The sequence below is a fragment of the Natrix helvetica genome (genome assembly GCF_964273705.1).
Source record: "Natrix helvetica genome assembly, chromosome: 6".
Classification (NCBI taxonomy): Eukaryota; Metazoa; Chordata; class Lepidosauria; order Squamata; family Natricidae; genus Natrix; species Natrix helvetica.
In genome coordinates, this window is record NC_138553.1 from 45,799,475 (window position 1) to 45,821,407 (window position 21,933).

The 21,933-nt window shown below is 45.0% G+C and overlaps 1 protein-coding gene across 1 annotated transcript in view; it reads right to left on the bottom strand.

The window, feature by feature from the left end:
* TRHDE (thyrotropin releasing hormone degrading enzyme) overlaps positions 1 to 21,933 on the bottom strand; it is a 295,375-nt gene that overhangs the window by 207,878 nt on the left and 65,564 nt on the right. Inside the window, exon 3 of the mRNA XM_081957923.1 lies at positions 20,854 to 20,980. Coding sequence (XP_081814049.1) covers positions 20,854 to 20,980 — 127 coding nt within the window. The remainder of the gene's footprint in view (positions 1 to 20,853; positions 20,981 to 21,933) is intronic.

Below are 21,933 nucleotides of genomic sequence, written 5' to 3' on the forward strand. Positions count from 1 at the left end.
GCTCCGCCCAGCGTCCCAGGGACTCCGCCTCTCTCATCAGTGCTCTGGATCTGGTGCCGCCCTGGCGGTTGATGTGGGCCTTGGTGGCCACATTGTCCGTCATCAGAAGCACATGTTGACGATGGATGGGCCGGCTGAAATGTCGCAGGGCCAGGCGAGCAGCTCTCAGTTCCAGCAGGTTGATGCTGTAGCTGGATTCCACTTGGGACCACTTGCCTTGAACAACCAGGGACCCCATGTGGGCTCCCCAGCCGGAGAGGCTGGCGTCTGTGGTGATGATCAACCTCTCGGGTTCCTTGAACAGGTGGCCCTTGAGGATGGCCGGAGACACCCACCAGCGGAGAGACCTCTTCACGTCCGGGGGAACTCGAATCGGCCTGGTAGAGTTGCTCCTGGATGCCCTCTGGTGCGGCAGCAGCAGCCACTGAAGAGACCTGGAATGCAGGCGGGCCCACGGCACGACGGAAATGCAGGAGATCATTTTTCCCAGCAGCTGCGACAGAAGGACCACTGGAGCCTGCCTCAAGCTCAACACCTTGTGGGTCATGGACCTTAGACCGGTCAACCTGTCTCGGGAAAGGAAAACCCTGCACAAGTTGGTATCTATCACCGCCCCCAGGTGTACAAGTCTGTTGGTTGGAGTGAGATGGCTCTTCTCTATGTTTAGAGTGAAGCCGTGATTTCTGAGGGATCTCATAGTGGTTTGGAGATCCCGAAGGGCCTGCTGCCTGGACGACGACTGGATCAGGATGTCGTCCAGGTAGCACTGGAGCCTTATGGGCCTGCGTCTTAGCTGAGCCGCCACTACCGCCAGCACTTTGGTAAACGTCCGAGGAGCGGACGAGAGGCCGAATGGAAGAGCTTTGTACTGGAAGTGGCGACCCGCATAATAGAAGCGCAGGAACTTCCTGTGCTGAGGACGGATGGGGATGTGGAGGTATGCCTCTTTGAGATCTATAGATGTGAGAAGATCTCCCTGTCGAATCCCCGCCAGAATGGACTGCAGAGACTGCATCTTGAACCTCCGGTAGGCGATATGCCTGTTGAGGTTCTTGAGGTCCAAGATGGCTCTCCACCCCCCCGAGTTCTTTGGTACCAGGAAGAGGATGGAGTAAAACCCCTTCCCCTCTTCGCCTTGGGGAACTGGTTCCACGGCCCTGATGTCCAGGAGATGACGGACTTCCTGGTCCATACGCTGCCTCTTTTGGGGGCAGGACGGGACAGGACACCGGATGAAGGTCCGAGGGGGAAGGGACAGGAATTCCAGGGAGAGGCCTTCCCTGACTGTCTGCAGAACCCAAGCATCCTCGGTGTTCTGGGCCCAATGGGAGGCGAACAGCTGGAGGCGACCCCCGATGGGCGCCAAGCCCTGGCAGTCACTTTGACTTACGGAACGGCCTGTTGGAGGCCCCACCGCGGTTATACTTGCGGAAGCCGAACTGCTGCCTGCCTCTGTCCCGAAAGGGCGCTCTGTCTTGGGACCTGTCGCCCTGCTGGCCGAAGGACCTATTAGAGGGAGAGAAGGAAGAGGCAGAGGTGGAAGGCTCGGAGGCACGAAAGGACTGCCTCCTAGAGTAGGGAGCGGCCTTACGTTCCTGCTTTTTATTTAGAGAAGGTAGGATCTTCCTCTTGTCCTTGGACTCAATGAGGAGAGGATCCAGGGACTCGCCAAACAATTTGGACCCCTTAAAGGGGGCGGAAGCCAGTTTCCATTTGTTTTTCTGGTCCGCTTGCCAATGTCGGAGCCAGATCAGTCGACGGGAAGTTATGTTAGAACCGAGGGCCCTGGAGGCAAATTTGGTGGCATTGAGGGACGCGTCAGCGGCATACTGGGAGGCCGCGATTATTTTTGACACGTCCTGGTGGAGACGGATGTCTCCCGCCGGGAGCTTGTTTAGGAGCTCGCGCAGCCAGATCACAGAGGCCCTATTAAAAAAGGAAGCGGAAGAAGAGGCCCTGATGGCCCAGGCAGCCGCCAGATGGGTCTTGTGGCACGCCTTTTCCGCCTTCTTGTCCTCCGCCTTAAGGCCTTCCAGGAGGTCGGCCGGTAGCGAGGAGTTGGAAGTGAGCGCAGCGATGGGCGGGTCGACAGTGGGAAGGGCCAGAAGGTCCTCCAACACTGGCTCCATAGTATAAAGCTTCCTATCTACCCCACTGGGAGAGGATTGCGTGGCTGGCTGAGCCCACTGGCGCTGGATTAAGTCGAGGAACAGCCCCGGGACCGGAACCAGCTCTTGCTGGGGCGCTGGCACATCAAACATGACCGCATTGGGATTAGCCGGAGGGGCATCATCCGCCGGCGCGGTCGGCTTGGGCTTGATCCCCACCCTGGTGGCAGCCTTGACCTTGTGAAGGACCGATTTAAAAAGGCTGGGCTTGAAGAGACCCGCAAAGGCGGGCGCTTCGGGGGGAAGGTCCTCGTCGTCCGAGAGGCCTAGCACCTCCGGGTCAGGGTACTCAATGGCAGAGGCCTCGCTGACCACCGAGGATTCCAGGGAAGGATGGCGAGCACGCTTGCTTGGGGGCGGAGCTGCCTGATCGGGTTTGGGACCCCTAGGGGCCGCTGCGGTAGGACTTTTAAATTTCATGGCCTCCGTGATGCCCTTGGCAATGGCGCGGGCCATTAGCTCCTGCATGCGGGGCGATAACTCTTCAGAGTCAGAATCGGGATCCAAGCCCTCTACTAGGGGGGGTGAAGCCTCACCCTGCATATCGTCCATGCTAGCATCCCCAGGGGGAGGAACCTGTTCACAGGCCCAAGAAGGGACCGGGGAAGCCGGCTCTGCAAATGACCTATTAGGGGATAGGTCCTGGGATTCCACCTCCTCGGCGAGGACCGACTGGAGATCTTCCCGGGAGGGAGGGGCTCCTGAAAGGGACTGCACCCTGTCTGCCTGGCGTCTGGCCTTCTCGAATTGCTTGTCAAGGGCCCGCTGGCGCCTTTCAGCATCCTTGGCCTCAGCTACCGAAGGGGTTCTGGAACGCTGTTTCCCAGAGCTACCCCCACCACTCTTGCCCGCACCCCCACTCCCCGAAGAGGAGGAACCCTTGCTAGGGGCCTGCGAGAGGCTCGGCCTAGCGTCTTGGGAATCGGGAGGACTGGGCAGGTCCATAGTCAATGACCACACAAGATGGAGCAAGGCTATGATAAGGCAGAAGGATAGATATAGACTGGGTGCTGTAATGGGAAACAAAACGAAATGATCGTTAAAATTGCCATATATACAATTAATCGAATCAATACTATGAAATCATCCCATGTTTCACACCAGTCGGAGGCCCAGGGGTAGGATTGGGGCCTGCACCGAGGTGCAAGGCTCCGCAGGAGAAGCAGGGAGGAGAATGACTATAGAAAAAATCTTTAGGCCTGCGCTTACTTAAGGCCTCCTCCCTGAGCCGGTATGATGACCGTTGGAATGGCACAGGAACCAGCGCCGCTCGCAAAAATAGACAAAGGGCGAAGGTGGCGATCCTAGCCCGAGGAACCCTTGCTAGGCCCTGCCACCTCCAGCGGCCTCCTGACAACGAGGCTGATGCAAAATGGCGGCCATGGCTGGGCGCGCTATTTTCGCGCCTAAAAATGGCCGCCGCAACAGCGTGGGGCTAAGGGAGAGCGAGGGGCGAACGCGCCTCGCAATGGCGACGATCGCCCACTCCTCCCTGCGGCAGAGGTCCTCTAGCAGGCCGGGGAGCGAAAAAACTTCGACGAAAATAACAAACGAGGGGCCTGGGGACTTAGGAACCTCGCCGCTGCAGCCGCGCCGTTTTAAACGACAAGCGGCAGGCCTCCGAAGCCGTCCCAAGAGGATCGGCTGAGGGGCACCCCCCACCACCTTCCAGCTTACCTCCTGGCCTTCAAGTGCAGATTCTACTGAAGAAAGTCGCAGAATTGAAGAGAGAAACGTCTCACGAGGTTGGGGAATATTAGAGAAAAAACTTTAAACGCAATTAGAGAGTCCAAGCCAAAAAAAGGATCAATTTAGCTCAGAGCTCTAACTAAATACGTCCAAACGGGCTGACTGAGGAAGAATTCTGGGGGATTGAGCACACCAGGAGGAGGTGTGGCTTAAGGAAAAATAGTTCCTCAGTCCTAAGGGCAAGCAGACTGAATTAACCCATTGCTTGGACTCTCCAAGCGGTGTACAGGAAAATAATTTACAATAAAGTAAATTGGGCTAAAATCTGACATAGAAAACTAAGCATGCTCAAATCCCATGAAACTGATTTGCCTCAAACCTAGCTATACATAAAACAGAATTAAAAGAAATTATTGCTGCCTATACTATCAACTACTGCCTTTAACAGATTCCATGGTGATATACAGCAAAAGAAGTTGAAGACAAAGAAAAGAAAAAAGAAATACCGTATTTTTCAGAGTATAAGACACACTTCCCCCCCCCTAAAAGAGGCTGAGGTGTGCATCTTATACTCTGAATGTAGTTTTTTTGAAACTTATTTCAGCCCTAATGAGATGCTAATGAGTGAAGTGATCTTCCTTGCTTTACCTGTAGGCAAAACACGGAAGATGGTTAGCACCTCATTAGGGCTGAAAAAAAGCTTCGAATATTTTTACCGCAGCATACTTTTGAAAAAAATTCCCGGTTCGTTCCAGCTGGGAGAAGCCAACGATGAAAGATTTGAAGCACTTGAAGTTAATTTTTAGTATGAACTCCAAATCAGCTAAACAACATATATAACTATCTACACTGAAGCTATATACAGTGCATGCTACACGATTTCTTAACCTTTGGACTGAATTTACTAACTCTGATTTAGAATTTCAGTCTTACTCAGTTTGCCTATTGGAGTCTTGAGACTTAGACATACGATGCTGCTACTGTCTCATATCTTGCAGCTCAGAAACAAGTAGAGCCAGATTTACAATAAAGCAAGTGCAAAGCAAGGCTGTGCACTATAGAGAAAAGTGAGAAATGAATAGGTATGCTGAAAGAAGGCTAAAATCTCAAGATACATTAGATGTTAAGTTGACAGGCAACTTGAAGCATCAGAACAAACCACAACTGCCAATATATTTGTGATAAGAGTGCAATAGGTCAAATTGCTGGTAAATGTCACCATAGCACTAGTCAGTAGCAAGGCAGGAGAGGATTTGAAAATGATTTTTTCATCTATACCAGTGATGGCGAACCTTTTTTGGCTCATGTGCCATAAGGGGGGGAGCGCAGAGGGGTAGTGCGCAGGCGTGCTGCACCCATAATGCAATGTGTGACCCCCCAGTGCACATGCAAGCATGAGAGGCGCGACCCCCCCATTTTTTGCATGCTTTTTTTGCACTCTCCAGGCTCCAGAGGCTTTATAGGAGCCTGGGGAGGGCGAAAAGAGCCTCCCCCGCCCCCCTGGAGACCCTCCAGAGGCTTCAGGGACCTTCCTCTGGAGGACTAAAAACAACCCTACGAGGGAAGGAGGAGTCAACATCGCGACAATACGGACAGGCGGGCTCGATGCCCCAAGACCGCTGCCAATACTTTTGCCGCTGGATGGTCCAATCGGACCTAAACTGTCCTGTAAAGACAGTGAATAGGAAGAATACATCTTGCTGATCTCAGGGATACCACAAAGTCCCTGATCGATCCAAGAGAAGTTCTTCAAGTCGGCGACAAAAAGTCCAGCCACAGGCTCCGGAATGGAAGGGAAGTGGAAAGAGAAAGTGTGTCCATCTAGTGAGGAAACTTTATTGTTTTGGAAAAGACTGCCCCCCAAAAATTTTAAAGTTAAATTAAATCCAAAAGCAGAAGAAAACAAGCGGTGAAATTAACCAATATTGGATTGCTTTGGATAGTGTGTTTCTTTTTCTTTGTAATTCTACTTTGTAGATTGAAGTGCTCACAACTTTTTTTTCTTTTTAAAGAGAACAGATCAGTTGTTCTATTTTTTTTATTTGCTAATCTATGGATTAAAGTCTTCTTCTTTATTTCATCAAGGACTTTCATTTCTTGCTATTAATTCCATTTAAGAACTCTGTTTCTTTTAAATTTGAAATAACATTAGAGAGTGGGAAGCAATACTGCCACTTGGAGGCTGGAGGCTGGAGTTTTTGAAACAATGCACTTTCCCTTTTCCTTTTGATCTCACTGACTTTGTATCTTGAGGCTCTGCAACTTGTTTATAGAAAGTGATAAGAAGCATGTCACTACGTTATTTTGGTTTGTCTACTTGAGCCTCTATTATGAGTTACACTGTAGAGAAGTTTTTCTTATCTGACAATGATTTACTGTGGATGCTTCTTAACACGTTTCTTAATACATCACACTTTCTTGAACTTCTTCTGATCTTCATCTGCCTACCGGAGAAGGTGGGCGACAATTGCTCTTGCCAAAATGTAACAATTAGATAGATCTGTTTTATTTTATTTTTCATATTAAAGTTTGTTTTTCATTAGAACATGTTATCGGGTTTTATTTTTGCTTTTTCTGAAGATATGCTGTTAGGAAAGCCGATGGTCTACACCTCATTAGCTCAGGGTGAAATTTCCCCTGACAAAGCAAGAGCACGAATTGTTTTTACAGGTGCACTTTGAGTCTTACTGGCAATTCTTAAAAAAAAAAAAAAAACCCTACAAGCAAACCGGAAGTCCGGTTTGCTCATAGGATCGTTTTTAGTCTTCCGGAAGCTTCGGGGAGGCCTCTTGAAGGTCACTGAAGTCTCCAGAGGGCTTAAACCGAACCTATGAGCAAACCGGAATCTGTTCCTGAACTTCCAGTTTGCCCACAGGGCCAGTTTTTTGTGCTCCAGAGGCTTCAAGGAAGCTCCTGAAGCCTCCGGAGGGTCTCCGGGACGGGGGGTGGGGGAGGCTCTTTTCACCCTCCCCAGGCCTCTATAAAGCCTCTGGAGCCTGGGGAGGGCGAAAAATGGCTTTAAAAAAGGCTGAACTCAGCTGGCCAACGTGTGCATGCGTGCTGGCCAGCTGACAGGGCAACGCCTCACGTGTCCTGACAAATGGCTCCACGTGCCACCTGTGGCACACATGCCATAGGTTCACCATCCTGGATCTATACAAATAATGTGTTAGCAGTGAAGGCACACTTAAGGAATTGAGGTACGAAAGGAATATGTCTAGTGAGATAATCTGAAATTACCTTGAGGTGGAGGGATTTATTGATGGTAGGAAAAAACATGATGTTCAGTTGACTTATGTATTTACCCAGAAAGGATATTGGTACTTACCTGATACGCTTCTTCTCATAGGGTAGAGGTATCATCCAGACTGGGTTGACATCATTCGCTCACTGATAGGACTGAGTCTGATGACAAGTGTTAAGCCACACCCCTGTTGCTAGGCAGATCCAGCTTTCAGCAAAGGAATTCTGTCAGACTCGATGTGTTACCCTTCAACGAATTTTGCATCATCATCCAACGCCATACTCTTGATGAAAGTCCAATAAAATGTCTAAAGTCATAGTTAGTCAAGTAAATTGTCAATTCCAAGGACCAGTGTATCTTGGGAGGGGCTGGATGATACCTCCACCCTATGAGAAGAGGCGTATCAGGTAAGTACCAATGCCCTTTCTCCATAGTGGTGGAGGTATCATCCATACTGGGACGTACCCAAGCTGGAATTGTCCCCCAGGGGAGGGGGTTATAACTGGTCCGAAGACGATCCCGCTCTATGTACAGCCTGCAATACCGTGACCAAAGGCAGTGTCTGGATGCTCCAGTGACCCCTGGCTGAGGGAGATCTTTTCCCGAGGGATCCTCCAGAGGTTGTCCACTGAGTTTGCAGGTTGGTGAACCAGGGCCGACAGGGCCAATGGGGGGTTATCAGCACGACCTCTGCCTCTGCGTCCGAGATCATCTGGATCACCCTCAGCAGGATGCTTAGATGGAGGGAAAGCATATAAGAGACCCTGAGGCCAACTGCAGCGGAGGACATCTACCCCCTCCACCTGTTGCAATGGGAACCTCGAGTAGAACCATGGGAACTGAGAGTTGTGAGGGGTGGCAAACGGGTCGATTATTGGAAGGCCAAAGCGGTCCACAATGTCCTGGAAAATCGATGGGTGCAGGTGCAACTCTGCATTGTCCACAAAGATGTGCTCAGCGGTTATGGATAACAGGTTCCTCTCGGCCCATGATCCTAATTTGCTGACTTCCTGCATTAGGGATTTGGATCTGATACCCCCCTGCCTGTTTATGTGGGCTTTTGTGGATATGTTGTCCGTTAGTACCAAAATATGTTTGCCAGCCACAGTACAGTGAAACTATCGCAGAGCCAGGTGGACTGCTCACAACCCCAACCAGTTTATACTGTGCAGCCGGTCCTCCCGACTCCACAGGCCCTGCACCATCTGTGACTGGAGGTGGGCCCCCAGCCTAGTAGGCTGGCATCTGTGGTGAGGATTGGTCTGTCCGGTGCCTTGAAGCAAATTCCCCTGGAGATGGCAGGGGATCTCCACCAGAGGAGGGAGTGTATGACCTCCACAGAAAGGTTGATCTTGGCCAGGGAACAGCTCAATGATTTTCTCTGAAAGGGTAAAAGACACCAATGTAGGTCCCTGGTGTGCAATCGCGCTCAGGGCACAATGCCTATGGCAGACACGTTCAATGGCTACCTCTCCAACTAACTTTGCATTGGCGAGTGTCGATCAGGGCCCCTAGATGAACCAGCCTGGTGGTAGGCGTTAAATGGCTCTTGGGGACATTTAACGAAAACCCATGGTTCTGCAATGTTTGTATAGTGACTTCCAGATCCCTGGAAGCCTAATATTCAGACCTAGATTGTAAGAGAATATTATCTAAGTAGCACTGCAGCCTTATGGATATCTCTCTAAGATACACTGCCAGTGCTGCCAAGATTTTTGTAAAGACCCTAGGTGCAGAAGAAAGCCCAAAGGGCAAAGCCCTATACTAATAGTGATTGCCGAGGTAATAAAACCTAAGGTACTGTCTGTGAAAATGAGAAATCAGTATATGCTTCCATTAAATCAATGGATATGAGATAATCACCTTGCCTGATGCCTCCCAGTATTGATTGTAAGAAATGCATCTTGAACCTCTTATATTTTACAAAATGGTTCAACCTTTTCAAATCGAGAATGGGTCTCCAGTCCCCAGAGGATTTAGGGATTACAAACAGCAAAGAATAAAAACCCAGACCCTGTTATTGTGTAGGTACTGGCTGAATAGCCCTGATGTCCAGCAGGTGCTGGATTGCCTCCTGCATGAGGGCCTGTTTAGCCGGGTTTCTGGAGACTGGGCAAATCCTGAAAAACCTGGGGGTGCTGGAGAGAAATTCGAGGGAAAGTCCATTCCTGATCGTTTGCCTAACACACTCATCAGATGTAATGACATCCCATTGGTCTGCAAAAAAAAGCCAGCTGGCCTCCAATGGGTGGGCCCGCCTCCTGAAATCTAGTTACGGCAGTAGGAGTGACCTCCACCATCGTGGAATGGTCACTTGGCCTGCCTTCGTTGGTAACTGTTGTCTCTGCCTGGGGGTGCCCGCTCTGCTGTCTAAACCCAGAGGCTCCATAGTCAGAAACCCAAAAGGATGGTCTATAATCCAGGTTCCGAAAAGACGAGTTGAAGTCCTGGTTCCAAAAGGCAGGGCATCTCGGATACAGGGCCATCCGGGAAAACCCTGTCCTGGTGGCTGCGGGGAGCACTTTCCTTTTGTCTTTATTTTCAATCAAAAATGGATCAAGCAACTCCCCAGTGAACCGCTCTTGAAAGGTGCTAATGCCAAGCACTACTTATGGCGTACATCCATCTGCCATTGATGCAACCAGAGCAAACAGTGGGTGGCCACTGATGAAGACATGGCCCTGACAGCAAATCTGGCTGAGGTCAAGGTGGCGTCCGACGTAAATTGGACCGCTGCTACCACTTTATTTAAATCCTGGTAGGCTCTGACGTCTGCAATTGGAATGCATTGTTGTAGATATTGCAGCTAAAGCAAGCAGGATCTAGTAAAAAAAAGTTGCTGTGATAGACGCTCTGATGGCCCAAGCAGCGGTGACCCCATTTATCCTCAGGTTTTAGAGCATCCTCTGGAGCCCTGGAAGGTTAGTCGAGGTATACAATGTCATAACTGGGTTGTCTACAGTCAAAGGCTGTAGGATCTGAGCCAGATCTTTATCTACGTTAAAGAATTTCTTGTCAGTGGAATTAGGAATGTGGCCAGACGTGGGAGAGGCCCACTGTCGCTGGACTAAGTCCACAAATATTTTGGATGTAGGCATGATATCGGCCTCAACAGTGGTCTCTGCAAAAAGAGTCTCAGCTGACATAGTCTGACTACATGGCAGTGCTGTGGTCGCCTTTGCCCCATATTTGCCCAAAGTTTTGGCTTTAAACAAAAGGGATTTGAAGAGGGAAGGCTGAAAGAGCCCCGAGAAGGTGGGTTGGTCGGGGGTCATGCCCTCATCCTGGGAGAGACCAGCCTCCCTAATCTCACCTTCCTCCAGTATCGGCGCAACGTCATCTTGGACAGGAGCAGGTGACATGGAGCCAGGTTCAGGTGCGGTGTCCATCAACCCCACTGTGCGTGTGGAGGACCCACGTGCAGGATTAGGCATGGTTCCTGATGTTCCCGTTGCGCGCATGGAAGTCCCATGTGCCAGGACACCCTCTCTGTGCTGCAATCCTGCTGCTGTGCCTTTCTCAATGGCATTTGATATTATATCTTGCATATCTAGCATGCACATGAGCACAGAACCAGGGTGCAAGGCCTGTGATGTAGATGGTAGGGCATACTCTGGCCTATCCAGCCCCAAAGATAAGTGAAAGCTCCCTTGGTGTGGTGAATCAGATAGGTCCTATACAAACCCCCAGATTCCAGTGGTGTCAATAGGTAGCCTAAGATCAATGGAGGCTTCCCTATCCTCTCTGCCTACAGGTGACAATTGAAGTTGTAACCTTGATGAGGAACAGAGCCTCCTAGTAGGTGACAATGAAGCGGGGGTTTTCTGGCTAGAGGCTTTATTGTATAATTTTTCCAATGCCTTATCTCTCTGTTTTTCGTATCTGGAGGAATACTTGGAGGTCTTTTGAGACCTAGAAGATTTAGCTGTTGCCTTGCCACCCTTCCTATGGGACTTGCTTGTCCCTACTCTGGAGAAAATAGAATTGGAGGTTTCCTGATTAGCCTCTGTGTCCCCTGCCACCTTCTGCGGGCTGCCCTCCTGTTCAAATAATGCTTCAGTGAGATCTTCAGACCTCGGAGCTCTTGTGGCTGCCATTTTGAATTTCAGAGAAGGCTGGATAACAAAATGGTGCTTCCCACCTTTTTTAATAGCTCCCGAGGCTCCGCAATGAGCTGAGGCAAAGAGGCTAGCCGCAGATCACTTGTCCAATCGTTCAAGACTCAGCAGAATTTTTAAAAAGTGCATTAATGCCTTCGGTAAAGTGCGGAGCTCTACCAGGCAGTCAGAAAGTTTTTAGCTTGTCCTCCTGCAGCTTCACAGGCCTATGCCACTCCCTAGAGGTTGCAGGCAGAAATGGCCACCTCCAAGAAGGCTCAGGCCTCAGACCAATCACCAATATCAGACAAATTCATATACAATTGATCACTTGTCTCTTGCAGGCAATTTGCTAGGGAGCAACTGGGTAATGCATCCATCCTCACTGAGAGACTGAGTCAAAAGCTGCATCTGCCTAGCAACAGGAGCATGGCTTAACACTTGTCATCAGACTCAGTCCTATCAGTGAGTGGATGATGTCAACCCAGTCTGGATGATACCTCCACCACTATGGAGAAAAGTGGGATCCTGTTATCAGTAGAATGTAGTATACAAATATCTGAAACATATAAAATCATGGCAATGGTAGGAAAGTTTAAGCTCAAGTAGAATCTATCATTGCTCTTTTGAATTGTTTGTTTGCTTATAATTATGTATGCCAGACTTTTCTTTTTGCCTGAGTTGCAGAATAGCAGGCAGAAGCAACGTCTTTATTAAAAGTTTGAGAAATTATGAATAGAAAAACTTGTGAGAAAAGAAAGGAAATCTTTGCATTATTCACTCAGGAGCCATGATACTATAGGAGAGGGGATCTGAGTTCCTGCAGATACTATGTTAGGCCACGGGCCCTGCCAAATGATTCTATAGGTCTAGAAGGTTAATGGAGCTCTGTGCAGGCTCATAACTCATACTCTGTAAATGACTAAAGCATTTTTTTTCCTAGAAAGGAAAAATAAAGGATATGTCAAATACATAAATTATTTAAAAATACAAATGTACTAACTTAAATGGCTAGTAAATAGTTAATTGAGCAAATAGAAGCAGAAGATTAATGATTTATTCCTTATGTTATTTGCATCCATTGGATAATTTTAATTCTCCTCTAACAATTCTACAAATGTCCCAGCCTATCCTTTTTTTGGACAAACTTATAATCTCAAAAAACAATACCTACTGATGGATAAAGTTGGATAATACATGTAAATGCATCTACTGAGAAACAGGACCTGTTTTTGCTTGGGAAATTTCCTTGAAATTACATATCTGTAAGAAGTAACATTAACACTTGCGAGTTATGCTACTTCTACTAAAAATAACAACCCACTAGATTACATATCCTGAATGAAACTTTAGATGTACATGTATAGAGAAGGTATTAGTGGCAGAGACCATTTCAAATCAACCTGACTAACAAGGGCTAATTGTCCATTAGGTTTGAAAGTAGCAGAAGCAGAGGTGGGATGTTCCCGATACGGACCAATATCAGCGTACTGGTAGCGGAAATCGGCCGTACCTTTCCATACCATTGGTGATGGCAGCCTGGCCATGCCCCCGTACTGGTACGGTTCCTTGGCCTGTCCCCACTCGCTCCCTCCACCCGCCCGGTTGTCACTTGCTCTCTCTCTCACCCCACCCTCCGCCCCATGCTTGCCTCGCCCACCCATTTCCTTTGCCCGCTCAACCAGTGGGAACGGCAGTGACACCCGTCATGGCTGAGAGCTTTCTTTGCCTGCCAGCCAGCAAAAAGTTCTCCCTTTTAAAAGTCTCCAGTGATGGAGCATTAGGATCACTTTAACCAACCAAACAATCAACGAATGTAACTGGAAGGGATGTGTCTGAGAGAGGGGGGGGAGAGAGAAGAAGAAAGAACTGGTGAATGGCTGCGCCCAGGCGGGGGGATGTTGTGGGGGTTGGGTGGGTAGGAGCTAGGAACTCTATGAGAGAGTGCTGGGCAAACAGGTGGTAGACGACCTCGCTTTCCAGTCACCGGCGAGTGGCTACATCCAGCCAGGGGATTGGAGGGGGCGGCTGAGTGAGCGCTGGGCAAGCAGGCAGGAGGGCCTTGGGGTGGAGGGTGAGCCCAAATTGCACCCCACTGTGAGCGTCTCTCAGCCATTGTGTGCAGGGAAAAATCTTGCACAGTAAAGAAAAATTTCTCATGAGTGCAAGGCAATTAACAGCTTCTTGCATTCTTGGGAATTTTTTCTTTTCTGTGCAAGCGTTTTCCCTGCACACAATGGCCGAGAGATGCTCAAAGTGGGATGCAATTTGGGGGTGGCAGGTGTGGCAGGGGATGGGGTGAGCCAGACCACAAGATGCGTATCTTACTGGAGACTGGCGGCTCCAGATCTTGCAGCTTTTTTGGGGGGGGGTCTTTTTTAAAAAGCCTCTCCAGGCAAGCTTGAAAACTTGTGAGGTTGCTTTGGGAGGGGGCTGATGGGCAACATTTCTCCCCTTCCCTGGGCACCTGCAGCCTCAGAGACTGCAGCCTTGGAGCAAGCCTTTGCACAGTAAAGAAAATCTTCTCACAAGAGTGAGAAGTTCTTAATTGCCTTTACTATGAAGTTGCTGCAGGCTCCAAGGTTGCAGGCGCTTAGAGGGGGGGAATGCTGCTTGTCTGCCTGCCCCCTCCAGAAGCAAAGTTTTCAAGCTGATCTGGAGAGGCTTTTTGTAAAAGAAATTCCCCCAAAAGCCACAAGATCCAGAGCGATGGGCGGACGGTCATTTTTTGGGGGTTTCCCAGAACCAGGTTGCCCAGCACCCCAAAGAGGTCTGCATGGGACTCCAGCGACTGCAAAGCGCAGCACAAAGGGAAGAAGAAGCCCCCAAATCCAGCAGGGCAATGCAGCTCCAGCAGCAGCGCAGCTTCTTGCAGCAGCACGCCACCCTGATCAACCTGGCTTATAGTTGGCAGCGGGCAGCCCTCGCTAGGGTTTCCCCCTTCCTCCACAGGCTCTCCACCTCCTCCTTTGCTTAGGCTCCACACTGGGTTTGGGGGCTTCTTCCCCCTCGTGCTGTGCTTTGCAGCTGCCACAGCCCTGCACCTCTATGATGAGCTTGGAAATTTCCGAGGTTGCTTCTTGAGGGAGTGAGCACTGGGCAACATCCCTCCCTCCTTCCTCCGAGAGCCATGCCTGTGGCAAAATAGAGGCTTGTTTGCCAGCCTCCCAGCTGATCCAACCCCCCTTACACATGTGCCTTGCACTGCGGCAAACGCAGTGTGTGTGTGTGCGTGTGTGATGCGCGTGCCTTCCGTGGTGTGCCCAACACCTTCAGACACCCAACAGGTTACCCCCGAGTAGCAGAGAAAAAGAAAAAAAAGGAAAAAAAGCAGTTTGAAATTAGCCCTCTCTGCTGCTCTGCTAAAAAGGCAGGAACCACGACCAGGAGATAACAGGATGACTAACTATATTTGGTTAACCCCCAGAGCGGGAAGAGTCTGAATTGGGGGCTCTGTCAGTTGGTTTGTAGGACATGGATGGCCATGATCATAGGATTTGTTGGACATCAGTTTTAGTTCATAGAATATATCTACAAATGTAACTGGACGGGATGTGTATGTGAGAGAGGGGGGGAAGAGAGAGGGGGGAAGAGAGAAAGAAAGAGAGAAAGAAAAAGGAAGGAAGGGAGAGAGAAAAAAGAAAGAGACAAAGATAGAAAGAGAAAGAGAGAGAGAAAAAAAGAAGGAAAGTGGGAGAAAGAGATACAAGAAAGAAAAAGGAAGGAAAGAAAGAAAGAAAGAAAGAAAGAAAGAAAGAAAGAAAGAAAGAAAGAGAAAGAAAGAGGAAGAGAGACACACAAAAGGAAGGAAGGAAGGGAGAGAGAGAGAAAAGAGAAAAAGACAAAGAGAAAGAGAAAGAAATGAGAAAAGGCAAGAAGGAAAAAGAAAGAAAGAAAAAAGAGGGAGGCACAAGAAAGAAAGAAAGAAAGAAAGAAAGAAAGAAAGAAAGAAAGAAAGAAAGAAAGAAAGAAAGAAAGAAAGAAAGAAACACACACACACACACACAAGAAAGGGAGGTAGGGAGGGAAGAAAGAAAGAAAGAAAGAAAGAAGGAAGGAAGGAAGGAAGGAAGGAAAGAAAGAAAGAAAGAAAGAAAGAAAGAAAGAAAGAAAGAAAGAAAGAAAGAAAGAAAGAAAGAAAGAAAGGGGGGAAAAAGAAAGTAAGAAAACATATGACCACAATTGAGCCCAAAGTTTTGGTTGCTAAGCAAGAGTGTTAAGTGAGTTTCACCACATTTTACAAGTTGACCATGCACACTTGGTCACATGACTGCCAAGCCATGCCCACAAAATAGACCATGCCCACAGAATAGGTAGTAAAAAAATGTGAAACCCACCCCTGAGCAGAAGTGACCTTAAGCAACATATCTGGGATATTTGATTTTAAAACAATGTAAAACCTACCATTCATGGACTTTTCTCAAATGGCCCTCTGTCATCAACTTATCTTTCCTCAATTCTAATTCTGAAATTTCATTGGGTCTTCATCTTGGGCAGAGTAAATGCACCACCCTTCGCAGTCTTATGGGCACAATTTAAAACCTTCCTCAACAGCATTTATTCCCCTGTGAGGCAGCTATATAGGATCCCTAAGCAGAATGCTCCTTTATTGATCTCTTTACAAGGAATCTCAGAAGACCTAGATCTTTTCCGTTGTAAAGAACAAGTCTGGAAGAGAACAAAATGCTTACCTGCCACTTCTTCTACCTGCCTAAAACCTCCATAGTTTTTCTTGATTTGGAGCCAGATTTGGGGCCACCATTTGTTCTATGTATCTTACATACAATTGAAGATTAGTACAAATTGGCACTCCCAGATAACTATGTCTGCAATGGAATTTCACTTGAAAGTTTTATTTGTATTATCCAATGCCACTTATTTATTGTGTGATTTCTGAATTTTACAAAAATGTACATAGGTAATTAAGACATGTGAGCAAATGAACTATCTATTTGAATAACATCCTTTATGTATTTCTCTATTTCATAAATCACAACGGATGATGGAGAACAGGGCAATAATACATAATAGTCAGTGACGTGCAGTCAGGTGAGGCAAGTGAGGCACAGCCTCACCACTCTCATCATGAAAAAAAAAGTAAAAGGAAAAAGCTGAGCTAGTTGCTGCCTCACCGTGGATGACTCTGCTTAACCTCACTGGTGCTCTCCCTCCCCAAGTGTAGTGACTTCCTCCCCAGGCCCCCATTCATTTCTCTCTCACACACACACAGCTGGATAAAACTATATAAAAATCTAGCCCAGCTTCACTGATTACAAGTTTGAAAAGGCAACGTGTCTCCACCTGCAATCAAACTATACTTGGGGAGGGAGAGCACAAGCGAGCACTGAGGAGACCACAGGAGGAGGCAGGAAGCCAGGCAAAGAGCCATGCTGTAGTACACATACTTCCCCCCAGCCTCTTTCTTTTGGAAGGCTCGGCTCAGCTCCCCTCCGGCTTCTCTGCCTCTCCTCTCACCCCAGCCTGCCAGCAGGAGGTGGTGGGTGGGCTTTATTGTGTTCCAGGCATTTCCCACCCAGACAGCAGGCTGCATTTGCATCGGTGGAGGTGTTTGGGAAAGGCAGCAGGGGAATGGGGGGGGGGGGGATGGCAGAGGAGCTGCTTTCAAGCCACTGGAAAAGATATCCAATACAACTTTTGTGTGTGGGGGGTTTTGTTTGAGAGTGAGTGAGAGAGGGAAGGGGTAGGAGAGATAGTCCAATCCAACTTCTGTGTGTGTGTGTGTGTGTGTGTGTGTGTGTGTGTGTGTGTGTGTGTGTTTGAGAGAGGGGGAGGAAGGGAGAGAGGGAGGAAGGAGGGGAAGGAGAAGAAAAAGAAAAAGAAAGAAGGAGCAAAGGAGAAAAACAAATGCTGTCGCTTTAAATTGGAACTGAGCATGCCTGGCTGTGGAATTCTGGGAGTTGATGTCCACAAGTCTAAAAATATTTGAAACCCAGCACTGTGTCAGTGCCTCACCAGTCATAAACCTCACCGCACGTCACTGATAATAGTTAAAGATATTACTGATGAAAGTTCTTACACAAAGAAAATATGTCATTACTAGAGCCTGGAGATGAGTCATCTTGGGTCCCCTGGCGCAAGCTAGGTGGCTGCTCATTTGTGACTGCTAAAGGTGTAAACCAAAATGTAAAAACAAAAAGCTAGGGAGATGCTAAGTGCAGCACACAAGATTGGTTCCCGTAAATTGTTTGCATGAAAACACAGGTGGTAATATTTGAAAAAAAAGGATTTATGGTGGCATTAAATCTTGGCTTTAGGATACAAATTTTATTGTTACCCTGCTTGGTGCAGGAAATAAAGGAATGGAAGATTACAGGCAGAGCATAGTGTAGCATACCAACTATGCTATCATTTTCTACAGCAAAGGTATATAATCAGAAAAACCAGGCCCGCATATGGCCTGTTAAAATACCAAAAATTAATACCACTTTTTAATTGGTTAGAAAGGAAAAATTGTTATTGAAACTGAAGAGAGAATATAGACATTTCAGTTAACACTAAACATATATGAAATAGAATTTCATTTTCATCCTTGATCCATGGTACTTGTTGAAGGATGGATAGCCTCACCATGCCAAGAATAACTTAGAAAAATACATCCCCTTCAATGCAGTATAATGATATCACTGGTGGGCTATCAGACTGACTACTGCCAGCATGAAATAAAGTAGCAGTAGCTGCCATTCTTACTATTGGCAACCACTGCAGAGGTGGAAGGAAGGACTCAATCTTTCCCCATCTTATAGGACATCATGAAAATATTCTGTACAAAAACAGGAGAGTTTATCAGCCTGGTTGACAATGCACAGGTATTGTTTTGCATAAGAGACTACAGATACACAGTGACATTTCCTCTTAAAACAAAACAGAACATCAAGTGAGATATTAGCCTAGAGATTCTTTTTACTTTTGGGTCTGCACCCACAAGCATGGAGTCCACAATTGAACTGTGGATACAGAAAGGATGTGCCCTTCTCAACCTATACATTTCACCTTTTCCTAAAAACTCTCACATAAAATCTCCCATCACTTCATCCAAACCACAGTTTAGAGAAAATTAACTCAAAAATTCTTAAAGTTTTACCTGACCTAAAGTAATAATCCTTAAATGCCAGGTTTTAGAGCTGTAGTCATTATTCCCCATCAGAATCTGACATCCAGAAGTCATAATAGTTTCTGCTCAAGAAGAAATGTTATTAAGTTAACAAAAAGGCAATCACTAGCAGCCTTACATGAAAGTGTTACTTTCCTAAATCAAGGGTAAGTGCTCAAACACTGAAGAATAAAAGAACTCTAATGAAGACTGTCTTTGGTTCAAATACTTTCAAAATATTTGTTCAGTTTTTACTTTAAACACTTAACCCACTAGAAGCAGCTAAAGCATTTCCAGAATACTTTCAGGAAGCCACAGACACTCTAAGCAATATATGCTTTTAGTCATTCATCAAAGCTACACAGATTTCAGATTAAGCTTTCAACTATCACTTTGTTCACATGTCTGAATTTACAGAACAGATACTTTTTTTATCTAATCATACCTAAATACTTAAGTGAAATAAACACAGTTTTATTCTTTCATATTTTGGGAGTATTCCATTCATGATGGGGTAGTGAAAGAATCACACACAAGTTGAAAACACTTGGTTAGCTGTGTTTCGTATACACAAAGTAACTGTATATGCAGACCGTAATACTTAAGACTACTAAAGAGTAAGAAGCCATAAAAGATGATTTGACAAGTACAATATTTGCACTAGTCAAATTTTAAATAAACACTTTGTGACAAGTATTATAACAAATACTGATATAAAACATACTAGCTAGTATATTGTTACACAACTTCACATTTATTTATTTAGAATAAATTCTGCCCTGCCAGCTTTCACTACTGCACATGCCAATTTTCAAAAAGTTCCATATGCATACTTCAAATAATGAAAATTTATGATAATCTACTGATTTTCAACATATAAATATAGAACATTTACATTAAGTAATAATTTTATCATTACTTTACTGAGACAACTATTGTTTCCAAAGTTTCTTTTTAACACTACCTAAATATCTTATTGATTCAAAAATTACAATAATTTAATTTCTGTTTACAGAGAAGTGTTGTGGATGGTTTGTAAACTTCAATAATTAAAATTCTTATTTCCAAATCACATTACTTTCATATGATGTTACTCAGTTTGGAAAAAAAGGGAAAAATATTTTATTCTTCTCAGATAAATAATTTTTATTTTAACCTCATTGAAATTACTATGCCATATAGGCAGAGAAATTAGTCTGGAATTGTAAACCTCACCACTGCTTCTTACATACTTATTTTAAAAAATAGGAGGACACAAGAAAAAATACTGATGAAATATAAATGACTGGTGGGGGGGGGGAGGGGATCTACATCCAAAAAGTATCATTACTGCAATTTCCAAACCAGAAATAATTTGTTAAATCTTGTTTGCCATATGTAGTCATTAAGAAAGTTTACTTTTTTCCCAAGCTGGTGCCCTTGATTAGTTTAAGATAACAAGTATATGTCAAATATCTAGACTACACCAGGTTGGAGGAACTTGCTTTAAGAAGTTGTTCAAAGTCCCATTTTTAGGCCTATGCTTTAAAAGTTTGAAATAACACTTTGAATTCATACTTGAATATTTATTACAAGACAGGCATTTTGAACTCTGTAAATTGTAATGAAGTTCAAGAAGTCATCTTAAGACTAATAAAATATGTTTTGACTGATAGTACTAGGCAATAATTTAAGTGCAGAATCTTTGCACCAAATATATATGCTGTGTAACAAAAGACATTTCTGCCATAGTTTGGTATTAAAAGCAAGAATCAGAAATCCTAACAGCCAATTTCAAACCATGCCCTAAATAAAAATGCATTTGTATAATTGTTATGCAGAAAATCTACAATGCAAAGTGCCTTGAATAACACATTAAATAATTAATATAACTTGATGCCGAAGTGATGCAATTGCAGTAATTATAATTTGTAGGTAGTATGCCTGAGAATTAAAGTCCCAAAGCAGCTGGAAGACCCTTGGGAAAGATTGTCTAGAGAATACACTGAAAGATTACATTTAATTGAATCATTAAAAAATTAAACAGTTGCAATTATTCTATTAGTCTTCCAATATTTTCAGTTATATAAAGTTTTAAATATGTTTCTTTTTACAAATTACAAACATAATGTGTTTCCTTTTTAACTTCCTGACATTGCTAGATTTTTCTGTCTAAGACTCATACTTTTATTATAAATTACACATAATATATATGACAAAGCAGTAAACCACATCTTATAAAATGTTTCAATTGTCCATTTGCAACATTACCAATCAGAGTAATGCCTGTCACACCATTACTCATAAGTTAAGAATGATAGTATCTGGCAGATACGTGCTTTAAAGACGGAAGCGCTGAATTCCAGAACTAAAATCCGCTAGGACTGAACATTAGAAAATACTTCTGATCATGTAGGTCTGCTAAATAATATGTTTCTGAGATCTTGGCCCCATACATTCCAAAACAAGTGACGATCCAAATATTATACTTTGGCTTTCAACCTAGAATAATAGTAATCCATTTTACTCTTCTTGAAAAGCTCAGTTTTAACTGGAAAAACTTACCTAATTTTGGCAAGGAATAGGGTACTTTGAAGTAATCTTCATAGAACTCAATTAATCTCCGTGTAATGTTTAGAGCATAGTCCCCGGATCCTCTCCTAATGGCATCAGGTCTTGCGTACAATCGTACCTGTTGGAAACAAAAGAAAACAAAATAAAAGCCTGCTCATTATATTTTCAGGAATGCTGAAGTAATCAAAGCATTGGTTGCATATGCATATGTACACTCTGTGTGTGTGTGTGTGTGTGTGTGTGTGTGTGTGTGATTTGTCATAATTCTATCATATCACGATAGATGATTCTCATAATTAAATATAAACAATGTTAAAATTGTCCACTATAAGAGCTGTAATAATATATCATATACTGTAATATAATATATCCTACCAGTTAGACAGATTTTGTTTTATGAAATATGAATATTGCTTACAATATTTTTTGAAAGGCACCCATTTTTGGCATAATAGGTTTTTGTCCTCTGTAAGGAAGTCAAAGTACCTTAATAGGAGAGAAAATCATGGTAAATTAAAAGCACCTATCAAGCTTTTAATGTGCACAAGCAAGCATGTTAGCATTTGCTGTCTCCTTCATCAACTTCCTTTTTATTATGTATTACTATTTATTTATTATTATTATTGTTAGAAACAGAAGAATGGGCTGGAAAATTTTCAACACAAAATTTTCCAGAATCAAAAATTAAAAATTCAGATTAAGTTGGCACTTTCAAAGCTTTATATGATGTTACTGGTTTTCTGACTGTTGTTCAATATTCTTTTCAACTTTCTGACAAAATGTTTTTCTTATGCATCAAAGCTTATTTTATACAGATGTACTGTTCAAACTTCTTAAATAAACTAGTTTTAATTTTTTCACATTAAATATAAAATGACTATTTACAAACTATACTGTAGATATTGAAATGAATATACTAATTTGAAACTCTCACCTGCACAGGAATGTTTTCCAGTCTAATTTACATCTCTGAATAGAAATATATTGGAAGGGCTATTTGATCAGGTCAAAGGCCTTTGTTAGCCAGTTCACAATTGACAACCAGGTGTCTACATTATAAGCAAGATAAGA